Consider the following 16,006-nt stretch of genomic DNA (forward strand, 5'->3'; position numbering starts at 1 on the left):
GAAGACTTCCTTAGCCAAGGGACTCCCCACGTTGACTTGCTTAAGAGCTACGAAACAGTACGACAATAGACTGAGACAAACAACACTTCCAGATGAGAGGCTGGAAAAGAGGGAAACAATGAGTACTGTCTGCATTTAGGGCTGGACATCAAGCAGCTGAACAGCTCTGGTAATATTCAAGTGAGTAAACATCTCTGAGAGCATCTGAGTCTCTATTCCTGATGACCCTTGTCATTTGGTAAGCTGTATATTACAGAAACTTTCTCAGAATGACTGGTAGAACAGAAAACAGGTTTGTCGTAAATCCACAAAAAGAGTTCAAAAATGTTTGTTTTTTTTTGTTTTTTTTGCTACAGTAAAAGCAAGAAAGTAATTATTTAATGTTTTTCTGTGAGCTCTTTAAAGCAGATGAACAGATACAAGATAAAAGTCAATACTGATATTAGATTAGCTTTCTGAGCTTTACATCATGTTATAATGTCATCCCCTTATCAAACACATACCCAGGGTGTTGCCTTGATTTTTTTCCTGCATTTGTGATAAAGCTCTTAATCTCCCGTCTCAACCACTCCGCTGTGCAAAACGCCTGGTTGGACCTAGCTCCGCCTCCCAGGCGCAGCTCCTCCTCAGAGATGCATTTCCTGAGTTTCCAAGCACTCCTCCCCTGCAACTCACCCACTGAGCTCCTTCAATTGGCAAACACCTGATAGAACTGCGCAGATCAATTTTACGACTTCTGGTGAAAAGGTTCTCCGGGGGTTAAAAGCAGAGTGATGTTGCAATGACTTCCTGAAGGCGGAATTTCAGAAAGACTAGGAGTTTTTAAAGAGACTGAGGCCCGATTTCAAGGTGTTAAATCAGGAAGTAGAATTTTACATTTGATATATATAGCACTTTTATAACATCTGAAGATGACATAGTTACTTGATTATGCTACATAATGACACTATGCATTAGAAAAACACACAATGCTGCTCCTTTAAGGTTGTTGCTGCTATGCAAGTTGTGCAGCAGCTGTACTGGCGAAGAGAACAGCATTTTCCATCCATCCATCCATTTTCTGTTCACCCTTGTCCCTAATGGGGTCAGGAGGGTTGCTGGTGTCTATCTCCAGCTACGTTCCGGGCGAGAGGCGAGGTTCACCCTGGACAGGTCGCCAGTCTGTCGCAGAGCAAGACAGAAAACATACAGGACACACAACCATTCACACACACACTTGGGGAGAATTTAGAGAAACCAATTAATCTGACAGTCATGTTTTTGGACTGTGGGCGGAAGCCGGAGAACCCAGAGAGAACCCACCATGCACAGGGAGAACATGCAAACTCCATGCAGAAAGACCCCGGGCCGGGAATCGAACCCAGGACCTTCTTGCTGCAAGGCAACAGCTCTACCAACTGCACCACTGTGCAGCGAGAACAGCATTTTGCCATATGAAATGCATAACTTAAGAGTCAGGCCAAGGTTGTATAGGGCCCCAAATGTCCTATTTATCACCAATCACCTCCAATCACTACAGCATCTTCTCTAAAACATGGCTTCATTCACCTGACCACAGAGATGAGTTCATCCCCAGAGAATGTTCAATGTTTCTGGACAATGTTTACATGTTTCCCCCTCGATTCTATCAGACTCTGAATTCAATGATGTGCTGTGTTGTTGGTGAAACACATTTTCTTTCACAACTGCCAAACATACAGCTCCGCCCATGATATCAACTCCAATCAGCTTCCCTGTCTCTCTGCAGAAAAAAAACAATCCCCACAGAATTATACTGCCTCCACCGTGTCTCACTGTGGGGTTGGTGTGTTCAGAACGACATGCAGTCTTCCTCCTTCACACGTAGCGGATTGCATGCTGACCTAAAAGTTTCATTTAACTCATCTAACCTGAGTTTCTTCTGCCACATGCTAGCTGGGACTTGCTGTTGCTAAGTTTCAATAATTGCTTTCTTCTAAGCAATATTCTTCTTAAAATCCAGATTTGTAGAGTGTACTAATAACACTTTCTGCTACCTGAGCTGTTTTTAGGAGGCTTATGGAGGAAAGTGGCTGCACTGGATTTTGTTTAGGGGTATTAGATTAAAAGAGGTATAAATACATATGCATGTTCCTAGGTTTTCATTTCATCACTGACTTCCTTTAAATCTCGACTAAAAACCAACCTGTTTAGGATTGTATTTGAAACGTAATCAATTACAAATTTAATGATGGAACTTGACTTAATGTTGTGTTTTGATTGTTGATTCTATGTTTCATTGAGTTTTTGTGTTTGAGTTGATGTAAAGCACTTTGAAATGCCCCAAATAAAATTTGATTTGATTTGATTTCGATCACCTTCCTAAAATAATAGCCTTTCAAAAGTCAGCTATTTCTTTGCCTATTTCTTTTGGAAAGAAAGAGACACTATGCATTAGAAAAACACACAATGCTGCTCCTTTAAGGTTGTTGCTGCTATGCAAGTTGTGCAGCAGCTGCATAGCATAGCAGCTTGTTGTTTTTTCCCAAAAATTTTTTTGGCAGCAAATGACTTAGACCATTATTTTGGGACGATTTGCAAACAGTTTGGGAATCAGATATTATGTCATTTCCTGTTCACAATTATTCACTGCTTTTCATTGGCATCTCATCTAAAACCCATTTAAACGGAGTGAAGATGTAATGAGACATAATGTAAAAAGAAAAACCTGTAAGTTATCAAGCTTTATCAGTATAGTACTTATTTATAGTGTTAGAACTTGATATTTTTGATGCTGCAACACGTTTTGTGCAGCAATCTTAAAAACAAAATCATCGGTTTTTCCAAAATATTGTCATTTGAAAAACAGAGGTCTGCTGAAAATCGCCCAAATTTTTAGGACATGTGCTGTCTGTGTGTGTGTGTACGTGGGTGTGCGTGTGTGCGTGTGTGTGTGTGTGTGTGGTTGTGGTGGGGGTCCTCTGTGTGTGTGTGTGTGCATTGTCCCACACGCTCTCCTCGCCCCATTGAACAACAGTGATGAAATGGAGATGAGTTAAAGTGCTCACACAAAGACTGACCAGACCCCTGCGTCGCTCCAACAATGAGACCTCCAAACACAAGAAAGTGAGAGCCTCTTGGAGAAGCTCAGCGAACGAGTAGCGAATGAGAGGGGGGAGAAATTAAGGAGACCGGCTTGAAAGGAAGAAAAAAAGAGAGAGAAGGGGAAGAAGGGCCGAACCATCCTGAGAGCAGGAGGAAATGGATGGTGGGCAAAGGTAAGTGAGTGGAGAGCCACCCGGAGAAAATGGCAAGGTAGCTTAATCCCTGGGGTGAAATAAAGCAGCTATATGTAAATGAAAGACGTGAAGTTTTGGGCCATCTCACTTTGATCTGTAAATCAGAAGCACCACTCCTCTTCCTCCTCCTCCTCTTCTCTTCTTCTTTCACCCTCACCCACTTCTCCTTCACCATTTTTCCTTAAAAAGAAAAAATATCAAGCCTTATTTAGCTTAATCTCACTTAATAGCGTCCAGCTCCTCCTTTGTCCTCGCTGACGCTGACAGATTCCCGTCCCTTTTCACTCGCCACCACTCACATATCTCCCCCCTCCATAATCCTCTATTCCAGGGTGGCAATTATTTTGACCATATTTAAAATATATATATATATATATATATATATATATATATATATATATATATATATATATATATATATATATATATATATATATATATATATTTTTTTTTTTCCTGTAGTAGTGTGGTTTTTGGCAGTTTTATTATTATTGACATACTTAATAATATGTGATCTGTAGTAATAAACTGGTAAGGATTTGTAAAGTACATTACGGTTATGATTATTCTCATTGCTGTTATTCACGTGGAGGGCCAGGTCGTCGGTGAAAATGTCGTCCCCCGGACGGCACCTCTTCCCGCCCCCTCCTACGGGAGGAGGACGCTGCCCGCTTTCTTCCAGAGGGGTGGCGAGTTTTCAGGAGTGAACCCCTCCATTCAGCGCAACACATTTTCTGGGCGTTTGAACATATTGTAGCGAGTAGCACAGAATCACCCGTCCTGGCTCCTCGACACAGAGAGACATCAAGAATCCGCGGCTGGAGGAGCGAGAGGGGGCTAATAATCAAAAGGCCTTCTTTCAGCGCGGCGGTAATTACACGGGCCGGTTTTGATCTTTTGCTTGTTGGAGCAATGAAAGGGGGGGCAAAGACGAGGACTGTTTCACCGGCTTCATTTGACACGAAGAGGAGGGGGAGGAGGAGGTTTTTAACTCAGCACCTTGTCAGCATCTGCGGCGCGTCAGAAATGGTCACAGTGAAATATTTAGTTTTACTCCGAAAACCATTTTACTCCAGAGTCCTTGTAAGCTGAATCGTTGGAAAAAAGTGAAGCGTCTAAGCCGGCGGTTTTCAAAGTGTGAGGCGCGCCTCCCCTGGGGGGCGCCAGAGCACTTTAGGGGAGGCGCGGTGCGAGGGAAAAAGTAAACCGGAAAAGCTATCTGCTTGCTGTCTACTGATGTGAGAGAAACGTCTTTTACGCACACGATCAACTCTGTGGATTTAGGAAAAAGTTGGTACTGTGGGGTGCGCGTGTGGAGCGGGGATCAGTGGAAATGTTTCCCCCCTTAGAGGATGTTTTGGCCAGTGATGTCAGTAACGTTACTGACGTCGGACCACTTTTTTCCGTAACGAGTAATCTAACGCGTTGCTATTTCAAATCCAGTAGTCAGACTACAGTTACTTATCAAAATCATTTTTGCGTTACTATCTTCTTTTGTTATTTAATCGTATTTCCTCTACTCGTCTTGTCGAGTGACCGACGTCTCTATGAGACAGAAATGTAAACAATGGAGGGAGATGCGCATTTTGTTGGTGGAAAAACTGGAACTATTTTCAGTTTCTGTCGCCAAGTCCGATTATTATAAGCGGCTTTGGGCTTCATCTTTTAAAAGTCGCTTGCAAATTTAATGAGTGGCGGGTTGCGCCTTTTTGGGCTCGTTTTTGAACGTGAAGTTGCTCATTTGGGCTTGGAAATAAGCAGAGACTCATAATAAATCCCAGAATTTGTCCGTCATTAAGGTAGTTTTAGTCAGTCTCTCCCTGTTCATCATTTCCCGGATGATCCGTCCCGCTGTGTCTTTGTTAATGTCAACTTAATTTATTACCTCTGAATGACGCCGAGCTTCGCGTTGCGCTCCAGAAAACTGCAAACATCGAGACCAATATGAACAGCGCAATAAACGTGAAAACAGCCACGAATAAACGTGTCCGGAGTTGGCAATAATTATAATGGCAAGTTAGCACCGTTATAATTATTAATATTATGGTAAGTGTCGCAGCCATCTGAGCTGTGGAGCTGCAGGAGGAGCTCTGTGCGCTGCGACATCAAACTCAGGGGCGTAACGCAGAATCTGGAGGCTGGGGGGAGGGGGGCTTTAAAATCCTTCAGAGTTTTCCAGACAACAGTGGACCACACAAATTACTCATGTTTTTTTTATTTTTTGTACTGTTTTTTGTACAATCTCCTCTTCAGTTCAACCTTATCAGTGGAGACACATTGTTGATGTTACCATTATAAAATAACTTACAATTAAGTTTTGGCAAAGCTCAATGTGATTTTCACAGGAGGCAGAGCGTTGTTGTTAGCAGCTGCTGAAAGTAACTAAAAGTTACTTTTAGTGTAACTTAGTTACTTTCCAAGTCAAGTAGTCAGTAATATAACTAAGTTACTTTTTCAAGGAGTAATCAGTAGTCTGATTAAAGTTACTTTTTCAAATGTAACTATGCCATCACTGGTTTTGGCCAGAGTGGGGCTGAAGGTGGAGTTTTTACAACTCCGCCCCCCTCCGCGGAGGGGGGGGGGGCGCAGCAGGCATTGTGCTCCTTGGAGGGGGGCTCACCCTTTCATACTTTGAAAACCCCTGGTCTAAGCAAAAGGCTCATGAAAGAACAAAGATGCAAACTGCGATGAAAATATTCGACAGTAGATTTTGTAAGGCAGTCACGTTTCTTTAACCCAAACCCAAAGGGAAGTTGGGTTGTTTTACTGCTGCAGAGGAGACTGATCGTCCTTCACAGACTGTCATTTTGATTTGAACAACAACCTGACCAGACTTCAGATTAAACACTAACAAACTTTAACCCGATCAAGAACTTCATCTCTTTCAGCAATTCAATGGAAAAAGTGAAAATCCCAAACCGTACAGCTTATGTACACACAGAGTGAAATGGTTCAGGTGTTTATTTCTGTTCATTTTCATAATCATGGCTGAAACTCAAATCCTCACAAAATACAAATCCACAGTTATATTCAGTAAGTTACAATGAGGCTCTTTTGTCAAATACAAAGGGCTCTTTGCTTTTAACCAAACTCACATTTCACTATTACAAATGTTGTTTGTTCTTTTATTGTTGCTATAATATGGCATTTCAATCTTAAATGTCATATTTTTATTTTCTGGAAGCAGAAAATGATCTGAGCTGACAGAAACCATCAGTATGTGTTGTTAATCTATGTAAAGTTTCACTTTGTGAACTGAGTGAATGAAGGAAATGAACTTTTCAAAAACATTTTGACACATCGGATGGTTTTGTGGTTAAGAATAATCATAAAAAGGTGTTTGTAATTCAGAAAAGACGGTCTGTCGAGAGCCATCCTCTGCACTCAACCTTTGGTTGGTGCTGCTTTGGCAGTAATTACTGCATCGATGCGGCGTGACGCGGTAAGGTAACAGCATGCTGGTTTAAGCTTCAGCTGCTGAGGCCTACTGGAACATCAAATCAACATTTCGGTCAAACTTGTAAGCAGATCTTGGACTTGTGGCTGTCATGGCTCCAAAAATGGCAACTGAATGTAAAACCTTCACACTGGACTGGATTAAAAACTAATCTACTAATCTAGACTAAAAGCCCACCTGTCTAAACCTGTTATTGAAACATAATCAATGAGAAAGTCACCAACAATCTGATGTGCGCTTGAAGAATTGTAATGTTTCAATTAACTTCGTCTTTGTCTTTATGATTTTGTTGCTGAAAGGTGCTTTAGAATACAAATAAAAATTGACCGATTGTTGGATGGACCTGCGCATCTCCACTCCCCCTTGATTTCTGAATTATTAAACATTTACTTTCTTCTGAGAAGAGAGCTGTGAACCACTGGATGTAGACTATGGTTTGGTGTAACCACAGACGTGAACCTGGTCCGACTCCAGGTCCAGTCCACGTCTTGTGAATCTCCCACAAACTCTTAGAAGGGCTTTGCTTCTTGATGATCCTCTAAAGGCAGCAGCTATCCCCACCGCTGGTGTACTTTATTTTCTAACCCAGTGGTTTTCTTCCACTAAACTTACAAAAAAAAAAAAAAAAACCTGCATAAAAGAATAACTCTTCTGTCTGTTGGACAGAAGAGTTATTTCCCATCATGTGGGCCATGACAGGAACATTACATGTCAGGAGGAAACGTTTAAGGTTTCGTATGTAATGTTTGACTTTCAGGAGCACCTCAAACCTGTTGTGATAAAAGAGTTTGCTTTTTGAGTTGAATCAGTAAAAGTAAATGAACTTAATCAATTAAACCCCAATTTATTTAGAGACACCTGTACGGTAGTTACTACTTCCTTTCAGACATTGTGAGAGTTTGTTGCCTTTTACGTTTACTTAGAACTTAGCAGAGGCAGTAAACGCATCACGAGCACATCAAATAGTTTCTATATTGAACACAGGCATCGTTTTCTGAGCACACATTTCTGTTTCAAATCTCAAACGCCTGGAAGTGATTTGAGCAAAAATGCAGAAGCAAAACATTTGATTTTGTGAATCTTTATTCTGAGTACGTTGCTTTAAACAATATAAAGTCAGAAACCAAGAAGCAGAACAAGTCGGAACACGTTCAGGTTCTTCTGACGGAGGTAAAAACTGATCGCTCTGCAGCCGTAGCTAAAATCGGCAGCCGACAGCAGAGTTTGATTCAATTTAAGGTCAGATTTTTGATTTCTGTTACAATTTCAACAGTTTACAGTAGTTGGATACAGTTCGGTCAGTTATTGGAAATGTGCGTTGCATTCAATAAACAAGGAAAAACTCATCGAATGAGGTTCTTGCTTGTCTGTGGTGAAGGAGAAGACAAATAATGCCATGTTAGAACCAAGATCATGTGACTAAACATTCAGATAATACAAAGCAGAACAGCATGATGTGATAAAATCAGAACAAAACTGTAAGTAGTGTAGTAACATTTTACAAAGATGTTAAAATGTTAGAAAAATACTAATTCCTATAAAAAGCTTGCATAATGTGTAACAATAAGAAAGAAATCCCCTGCAAGCTTCGAGTCTTCACTTTGGGAATCTGGCAGCAGGTTTGGAGTGGTTGAATCTGGGCAGTCTGCAGACCCCACAGGGGCAGGGGGCCCCACCTGCAGCCCCCAAGGAGCTCCACTGCACTGGGGCCAGCGAGGCCTCCATGTGGCCTGGAGGAAGCGGGGCACATTTAGCAGCTGAGGAGGACGGCGAAGCGGCGGAAGAAGAAGAAGCCGACGACGAAGAGGTGGTCGAGGAGATGAGGGACTCATGGGTGAGGAGGAGCTGGCCGGGCCCCGCAATGAGGGGCCACCCGCCGGCAAACAGCAGCCGGGGGACAGGCCCAGTGTTCACCCCCATGCCGATGCTCACCTCCCCCAGCAGCCGCCGCATCTCCTGGAGAGACGAGCCCAGGAGGAGGATGTAGTTCCTGGCCAGAACCAGGGTGGAGATTTTGGAGAGCCTGCGGCCCGGCTGGGCCCCGGGCGCGTGCGACTGAGAGGGAGAGGAGGAGGAGGAAGCGTAAGGCACCATCACTTCCCTCAGGGCGTCCATGGCGACATTTAGGTCCTGCATCCTCTTCCTCTCCCTGCTGTTGATCTTCCGCCTCAGCTCCTGCTGCTCCTCGGGACTCAGCTCCTTCTGGGGCTTGGCGGCTCTCGCGCCGCCCTGCAAGCTGAGGAGCGGCGCAGCGGCCAAGCGGGAGTTCAGACTGAACCCCGCGGGGCAGTGGGGCAGGTCGTGCACCGACCCGGGGCCACAGAGAGGTAGCGACTGCTCCTGGGCCCCTGTGGCTGTGTTCGACAGCACATTCATCGTCAGCTCAGAGGTCAGCGGAGTCACGCTCTACTCTGGCTGCGAGAGGAAAAATATACGTGAAAATATTGATGCTTTGGAAAAAATTTTTAAAAAAATAAAAGTCCTCAACCTGGGAAATCAACTCTTCATTCTCTTCTCCTCGTGTCTGAGCTTGAAGACGACAACCAGCTGCCATCCAGCACAAGTAGAGTTTGAATCTTGAGCTTGGTGTCACCTTAGCCGTGTCAAAAGGCAGCTTGTTAAAGTAGCAGCTCCGTCATCTCGTCTCCACAGCTGAGAGAGGCAGAAATCTCAGCTCAAAGAGCCGGAGCAGTGAGCTAAATGCTGCTCTTACATAGCCCCACCTCAGCTCAACTCCTCCCTAACACTAACTCACCCAACGTATGTTTGCAGAGACAAAGCCGCAAGTATCAGAAGTTTCAAACTCTGAAGGAAAAATATAATAATGCACGCTGCGCTGACGAAAAGTCAGGACGAAACGATTCAGGATACTTTATTTCATCCAACGCAACTGGATTTATTCAGCTATTTGAGCAGAAGGAGAAGTGTAATAATGTGATTCTTTTTCCTTTAAGTGACTGAATTTATTGTATCCTGGTTTATAAAAGCAAAGTTGTGATCTATCTGAACCTCAACACCCAATTTTCTGGTAACAGTACCTGGTAAAAGAATCCAGAATCCTCAACATTTTGCATTTTGTCACATTGCAATCAGATTCAGTGTATTTTAATGGGATTTTATATGAAATGCCAACACAAAGCAGGGCAAAATTGTAAAGTGGACAGAAAATTATTGAAGATTTTTAGAGATGAAAATCCCCCTCTTTCTCATTTTTCTCGTACCCAAGCTCAGATATGATGCTTAGGAGTGTCTGTAAACAGAAAAGTTAAAGGTCATAAATCTTCCTGCAGCAGTCAACATGACTCTGCCTGACCAAGTTGTAACAGAAGACGCCCTTTATGCCATCTGTTTGGCAGCATTTGGGTGAAAGACAAAACACAACAATATGTAAGCCCTGCAATTTGTTCAGACGCTGAGAGCGGCAGAAAGCATCGCTATAGCAACCAGCGGTTGGAGATCTGAGGGGAAAGCTGAGCTACGTCACAATCCCAGCACATCCTGTAGCAGCTGGGAAGACCAGGTATAGCTGTCTTAAGGCCTGAAAATAGTAAATAGATCAAGAAAGACTTTAGTTTGTTGAATTTGTGGCAAAACGTAGAATCAAAGCCTTTCCTGTCGCATAAATATGATTATTGAAGTTCTCTTTAAAACAATTTTAAAATCTCATCCTGCCATCCTTGTTTGTCTACTTTCTGGTGTGAAAACCTTATTACACTTGAAATAAAACAAACAAACAAAAACCTAACTTAGTAACTTTTAAGCAAGATGTAGGAGCTAGTTTTAAGTCAATAATTACTTTAAAAAAAGTACTTGTACTACTGTGTTTATTTCATTTATATTGTGGAAAAAATGTCTTGTTGTGAGTGAAATAGTCTGCCAGTGGAATTAACAATTTTTCATCAATATTATTAAATTATTAAAGCAATACGAGCTCCTCTGTCTTGCTGGGAAGTTACATGTAAGTTGGTTTTTGTGTTATTGATAGCCTATTTGTACGAGAAGCTAAAATACCACGAGTCTCTGCAGCGTTCTCTTAAGCTCACAGCATTGTCAGTTCGGATGTCAATACCCACTGACACAGTGAGCATCAGCAAAAACACGTTCCCACTGCGTATGTAAAATCAGCTGACCCCGTCGCCCGGCTTCACGGAGCGATTTTTGAATCCTCGCCACTCCTGACTCCAAGCCGACGCTCAAAATTTAGGAACGAGGGAAACGCAAGGAAATGGGATTCAGCGCCTAATTAAAAGCTGGAGGCACTAACGAATAAAAGACAAACAACATTATGGGCTTAATGGAATTTACCACTAAAACCATTTAACAAGCTGAAAGCCATTAAATCCATCAGCACTTTGTTAAGTGACGGAGAGCAGGTATAAGCACTATTAGGGTGGGTATTAATTGTGTCCGAGAACAGTTTTGGCAAACAGTGAATGGATCCGCCATCGTGCCAGGGGGGTTGGGGAAGTTAATTGACGGTTTAGAGGTGGGGGTTATTGTTGCTCAGCTCTGAGCGGGCCTCGCTATAACCAAATTGGCCGGCGGAGAGTTTGGGCACGGATCCAGACGGCCCCAGACAACAGCCCAATTGACTCCAAGCACAGGTGAAGCTGGCTTGGGGCACAGAGGCAAGGCTGAAAACCTCAAACGTGCCATTCATTAGCCACAAAAAAAGACCTCAGGATCACCCCGCCGCTCAGCGAGCCTGGCCGTCCTCTCCTTGCCCTGCGCTCCCCCCAGTCTGAGCCCATCTGAGGGGGCAGAAAAGGAAGGTTGGGGGAACGAGGCGAGGGACCGCACCGTCACAAACAGAAAGCAAGTTGTTCGCGATGAAAGCAGAAGGAGGAAGACCCTTTTTTTCCCTCCCAGCCGTTCCTCCCCTGTCATCCCGGGCAGTGCGTGGAGGCGCTTCCCTTCCCCGCCAGTGGGCCGGTGGCGTCCGGCTGGTGCTGTGATTGAAGCTGAATGGGCGGCTGCAGACGGACAGGAAAGAGAGGGCTCCATGAAAAGGCCCAGGCGGATGGCCCTCGCACCTGCGGGAGAACAGAGTGCGGGCGGCCAGGGCTGAATGTGTGAATGCGAGCGTGCTCTGGGTGTTTGCGTGCATCGCATGCGAGCTCAATTCGACTTCTAGTGCCCGTCGCCACAAAGGGGTGTAATAAACCATGCAGTGAAAGAAAACCTCGGGGGTAATTTTGTCTTTCTTGACTGTATTTTTGGATTGTGTCTATGTCAAGGAGGGCGGCGGTTGTGGGGAGGGACACCTGCAAGGAGCCACACATACAGAAGTCAGAATAGTGGGGAATGAAAGAAAGGAAGAAAGAAAGAAGCTGGTGTCCCCCTAGAGTGGAGCACCTCCCCCCACGTTTTCTCCGCCACTCACAAGGAAAAGAAAAGTGAGCTTGATTTGGGGGCATATCCGCCTCCAGCTCGCAGCTTCTTTTGATGAGGCTGGACCCGGCCTGGAGCACCGGTGGCTCCAGGGCAGGAGGAAGACTAGTGTCTTTATGGTGGAAGAAGTGTCGTCCATCTGGGCAAGGCCGTCCAGTGAGGGGTCTGCACCTGGGAGCTAAATGCCTCATCTGTGTGGAGCTGTTTCCTGTGGCTGGCAAACAGGAAGACACCTCAGCCAAACTCCTGGGTCAATCTATCGCCCACACTGAGGGGGAAAAGCACACCGCAAGTGATACCACGCTTGCTCTTGTCGTTTTGTTTGTTCGTTGGCTGTTCTGGGGATCAAACATCGACTTAATGGACCTTAAATACACAGAGGCCTTGCAAAAGTTCATATTTTTTCCTCAAACTTTTTCACCTATTAACCACAAATTTCACAAATTTAAAAGGGGTTTATATTGGAAGAAAATTACATGTAGTTTTACCACTCCTCCTCCCCCCCAATAATTATCTAAAGAAATGCGGCATTGCTTTGTTTTCAGTCCCTTTTTAGCTTGTTATACGCCTAAAGATTTAGAGCAACCATAAGATATAATCAAATTAGTAAAACGCATTCAACTATCTCTAATCTCCAAAGTCATATTTTGGAAAAAAGAAAATAAAAAATAAATAAATAAAGGACCTTTAAAATTAATCAGTTAACAAGACATTCTGTGTGAAGGTTGCCGTACGCCATGGAGGGAACACAGGGCGTACGGCAACCTTTGGTGAAAACTCCATCGCAACCTAATTGTGAAAAACGGTGGAAGAATTGTCTTAATTTGTGAGACTAGATGAGAAGTCAAATGGATGTGAATGTAGGCTTATCTTTAAGAAGGAAAAATACTTTTTAGAAAATTGAAAAGACTTAAGAATGGGCCGGACGTTGAGTTTCCTGCATGACGACCAAAAACAAGCAGCAACAGCTACAGTGGTTCACATCAAAGCACATTTTTGTGCTACGATAGTCAAAGTCTTAGAGTCTGATTGGATCTTTTGCAAAGAACAGAAAAATATATTTGTGTGCAAAACGTGGTGACTGTAAAGTAATGACTCTGGAGGGATAAATGCTTTTCAGATTTTGAATTGAAAGGTGAATATTTTAACTATAAGATCTTTTCCATACTAAACACCTTTTTGTAATGCTCTCTGACGTCAAATTTAAGAAATATATTTAATGAACTGAAGGTTAGACACGAGAAAATGTGAAAAGTTAAGGGCTACGGACAGTTTTGCAAAGCGACTTGTCCACCAGAAAAGTTCAAATGATTTTTTGACAGAGCGAGCCAAGGCGTTAAACGAGGGGCTGCACCTGCTGCGGGCTTTCACATCCCAAACCGTCTCCTGTTTGCAATGTGCAAAGAGAAGCGTAATGAGAAATTAACAGTTGCCAGTGACTGATTTGCTCAATGTGTCAAACAGGTGCAGCGGCAACAATGGAAATATAACAGAGCTGGACTTTTCAGAAAGGAAAAAAGCTGCTCCGCATCAAAGCGGAGACAGAAGACGCACTCGTCTATTGGCGCCGGCTCCTGCTCGCCAAGGCCCCGGCCAAAGACATGAGAAGATTACAAGCTGTTAATAAGGTGGAACCAATCAGCTGAAGGTCTGCTTTTGTCCCTCCCAGCATGCTTTGTGAGTGCCGGCCTGGGATAGTCGGCATTTGGTGCTGATCACAGTGTGGCGGAGGGATAATGACTGTAGGAGGGGTGCAAGGTTTTAGCCCTCGGGCCCTTTGTGAAAGAGAGCCTAAATGCTTCACTTTCAATAGCCGCACACGCTTAGCTGGTCACGCTTGTTTAAAACCAGATGGACATTTACCACATTCATATTTCATCTCGCTAGCAGCTCCGGTGACACTTTGAGACATTCTCCACGTTTCATTGGACGGATCTGTGCCTACAGTAGCGTCACGAATCTGAATAATGTAAGAGATTTATGCACACTTTTGTCATCATAAGAGTCGAAGCTAAAGCTCCTCAACCCTTCGCTGTGGTCATTTAAAATCATCCCGAACACAACCGTGAGTTAGTGACTGTCCATTGTTACGGCAGATGTTCATCTCCTAAACAATGCCACCAGGGATTTGCTGGGTGTCCGCTAATAGGAGGGTGTTAGTTAACCCGTCCCCCCACCATGCATCCCTGAAGCCCCCGATCCCATTTAACCGTGACAATGATGGATTCACGGAAACTAAAGTTCAACAGGAGTCCTTGTCCAAAGTCAAACACAGAGGTACTTCTTCTTCTTCTTCTTCTTCTTCTTCTTCTTGAGATGCAGTGATTGAAGGGGGTGGAAGGGAACAGTTAAAGTCTGTTAAAGTCTGAATGTTGTGGGATGGGGGCTGGGTTGAGATGTTTCTCTTTGGGGTTTATAGGTGGTCTGAGGCCAAAGCTTGGTTTACAGAGGTTATTACAATCTGTATGTAGGGCGGTGCGGTTAGACCAAAGTCACTGTCAAAGAAAAAGCTGATTGCACAATGATTGATGAGGACACGTTCAAGTATTTCTGAAATGGGAAAGTCAAAATAGGGAAGATGTTGACTGAGTATTCAACATTATATCACCGTCTTCAACATTTATATGTATATCAATGTTTAAAGTAAAATCCCAACATATTTTAACTCAACAGTCACCAAATTGGTCTTAAAAACTACCTTGACCATCGGTTCAGACTGGTTCTCAAAATTCAGATTTTCTTCCGATTAGTGAATGCGGCAAGCTAAGTACTGACAGGTTGTGATAAGACACACTCTTCGCCATTGTTACTGAGTGAAGAACACTTGAAGTTAACTACTGTCTGTATCTGTAAGGTCTTTGAATAAAGCCAGAGGACTTTGTGTTTGTGTTGCATTTTGACATTTCTGCAGTTCGTTCTGGCTGAAGTTAGCTAGAGAGAGCAGGACTATCAACAGGTAAGAGGAAGACAGTGCCTGTAAAAGCAAAGTTGCTTTGTTTTATTGCTTTGATCTTCCAGCCTCTGTCTGTTATGTAACGTGGTGGACTTGGGAACCTGAGAGTTAGCATTACCTGAGGAACATACACAGAGGCTGTAATAGTAATGCAAGCCATAACGCTTTCCAATAACAAACGCTAAAGGCAGTTTAAAATGTCAACTCAATAATCCTTTTGTTTTTGATTACATAACTTCTTCTGGTCTGTCACACTGGAACTTAAGAATGACAAAAGAGATAAAAAAAAGAAGTATTTTAGTACTAATTTTACATCGTTATGGATGTAATTCGTAAGCTACTAATAACGAGGTAGTTATTAGTAGTTCACAAGCCAGAGATAAGAAATCATTCACAAAACTTTGATTGGTGCCTCTTTGGGTAGGTTGGGTTTCAACAGTCAAGTTGAAAACAAACTGCACAATCAGCAATCTCAGAGTAGTTCTTTAACTCAGTCTTTTTCACTAAATTGCTCATTTTTACCATTAATTCAATTTTTAAAGTGTAGTACACGATATCTGTTAAAATGAAAGAAAGCGTGAGAAACAGATCATGTAGCTAAAGGTGGTTCTGAGGGCTCCTCTATGCCGCTCTTCAGGGACATTTCGTGCTCTACTAGCTTGGAAACCATAAGGAAGTGGCAGGAAAGGTCACGGAGGAGAGGTCACATGTCCCAGCTGACCGGAAAGGTGCAAACCTATCGGAAAAGGTTCCTACCGTTTGATTGTTTCTGTCTAGTGTGCTGTGAATGATGAAGACAGACTGAATCGATAGAAGTTTAATTAAAGTGGATTTCATTCTAAACTTTTTTTCAGGTCGTCAAAGTTCACCATCTCCACCAAACGTTTGAGGATTTTTTTTTTTGTTTTGTTTGTTTCTAGATACAGTGATCCCTCGCCACTTCGCGGT

The 16,006-nt window shown here is 43.3% G+C and overlaps 1 protein-coding gene across 1 annotated transcript; it reads right to left on the minus strand.

The window, feature by feature from the left end:
* Positions 1 to 7,807: 7,807 nt before the first annotated feature.
* Positions 7,808 to 9,453, minus strand: olig1 (oligodendrocyte transcription factor 1). Its single transcript, XM_044132780.1, has one exon. It carries the CDS (start codon positions 9,088 to 9,090, stop codon positions 8,311 to 8,313), a length of 780 nt encoding a protein of 259 aa, XP_043988715.1. The 5' UTR covers positions 9,091 to 9,453; the 3' UTR covers positions 7,808 to 8,310.
* Positions 9,454 to 16,006: the final 6,553 nt, after the last annotated feature.

Source organism: Gambusia affinis, linkage group LG11, assembly GCF_019740435.1.
Source record: "Gambusia affinis linkage group LG11, SWU_Gaff_1.0, whole genome shotgun sequence".
Taxonomy (NCBI): Eukaryota; Metazoa; Chordata; class Actinopteri; order Cyprinodontiformes; family Poeciliidae; genus Gambusia; species Gambusia affinis.

Excerpts from the sequence above, each read along its gene's own strand:
- olig1 (XM_044132780.1), bottom strand. The coding sequence starts at position 9,090 with ATGAATGTGCTGTCGAACACAGCCACAGGGGCCCAGGAGCAGTCGCTA.